The sequence below is a fragment of the Sinocyclocheilus grahami genome, unplaced genomic scaffold (assembly GCF_001515645.1).
Source record: "Sinocyclocheilus grahami isolate Dianchi unplaced genomic scaffold, SAMN03320097.WGS_v1.1 scaffold13132.1, whole genome shotgun sequence".
Lineage (NCBI taxonomy): Eukaryota > Metazoa > Chordata > Actinopteri > Cypriniformes > Cyprinidae > Sinocyclocheilus > Sinocyclocheilus grahami.
This window is the reverse complement of record NW_015514760.1, coordinates 1-462: the sequence shown is the minus strand read 5'-3', so window position 1 is coordinate 462 and position 462 is coordinate 1. Positions and strand designations below refer to the sequence as shown.

The 462-nt window shown below is 38.3% G+C and overlaps 1 protein-coding gene across 1 annotated transcript in view; it reads left to right on the top strand.

Moving 5' to 3' along the window:
* The window catches only part of LOC107578963 (P2X purinoceptor 3-like), a gene marked incomplete at both ends in the record, with an annotated part of 5,467 nt that extends 5,060 nt beyond the window's left edge, over positions 1 to 407 (top strand). The window contains one exon of the mRNA XM_016264858.1: positions 310 to 407. Coding sequence (XP_016120344.1) covers positions 310 to 407 — 98 coding nt within the window. The remainder of the gene's footprint in view (positions 1 to 309) is intronic.
* Positions 408 to 462: the final 55 nt, after the last annotated feature.

Here is a 462-nt window from a genome sequence, read left to right as displayed (position 1 = left end):
GTTTTCAGGGTCACATATAGACTTATATGAAGAGAATGTAGGCCTACATATGAAGTAAACAATGTTTTTGTGTTGTTTGATGTGTGTTTTTGTGTCAGGGAGGAGAGATTGGTATTAACATCAACTGGAAGTGTAATCTGGACTATAATGTAACATACTGCAATCCCAATTACTTCTTCACACGCTTGGATGCTGCTTTTAAGAACAGCGTTGCCTCTAAAGGATATAACTTCAGGTAGCACACAAACACACATACTCATGCATCATTCTGTCTTTTCTACAACTGCATCATCTTTTTGTCTCTTCCAGGTTTGCTAAATACTATCAGTCTGAAGATGGAACTGAGTGTCGAACGCTTCATAAAGCTAAAGCAATCCACTTCGAAATAATCGTGTCTGGCAATGTGGGTAGATTGTATAGACCTCAATGCTATAAAGCAGTTTATGTGACATGGACTTGTGC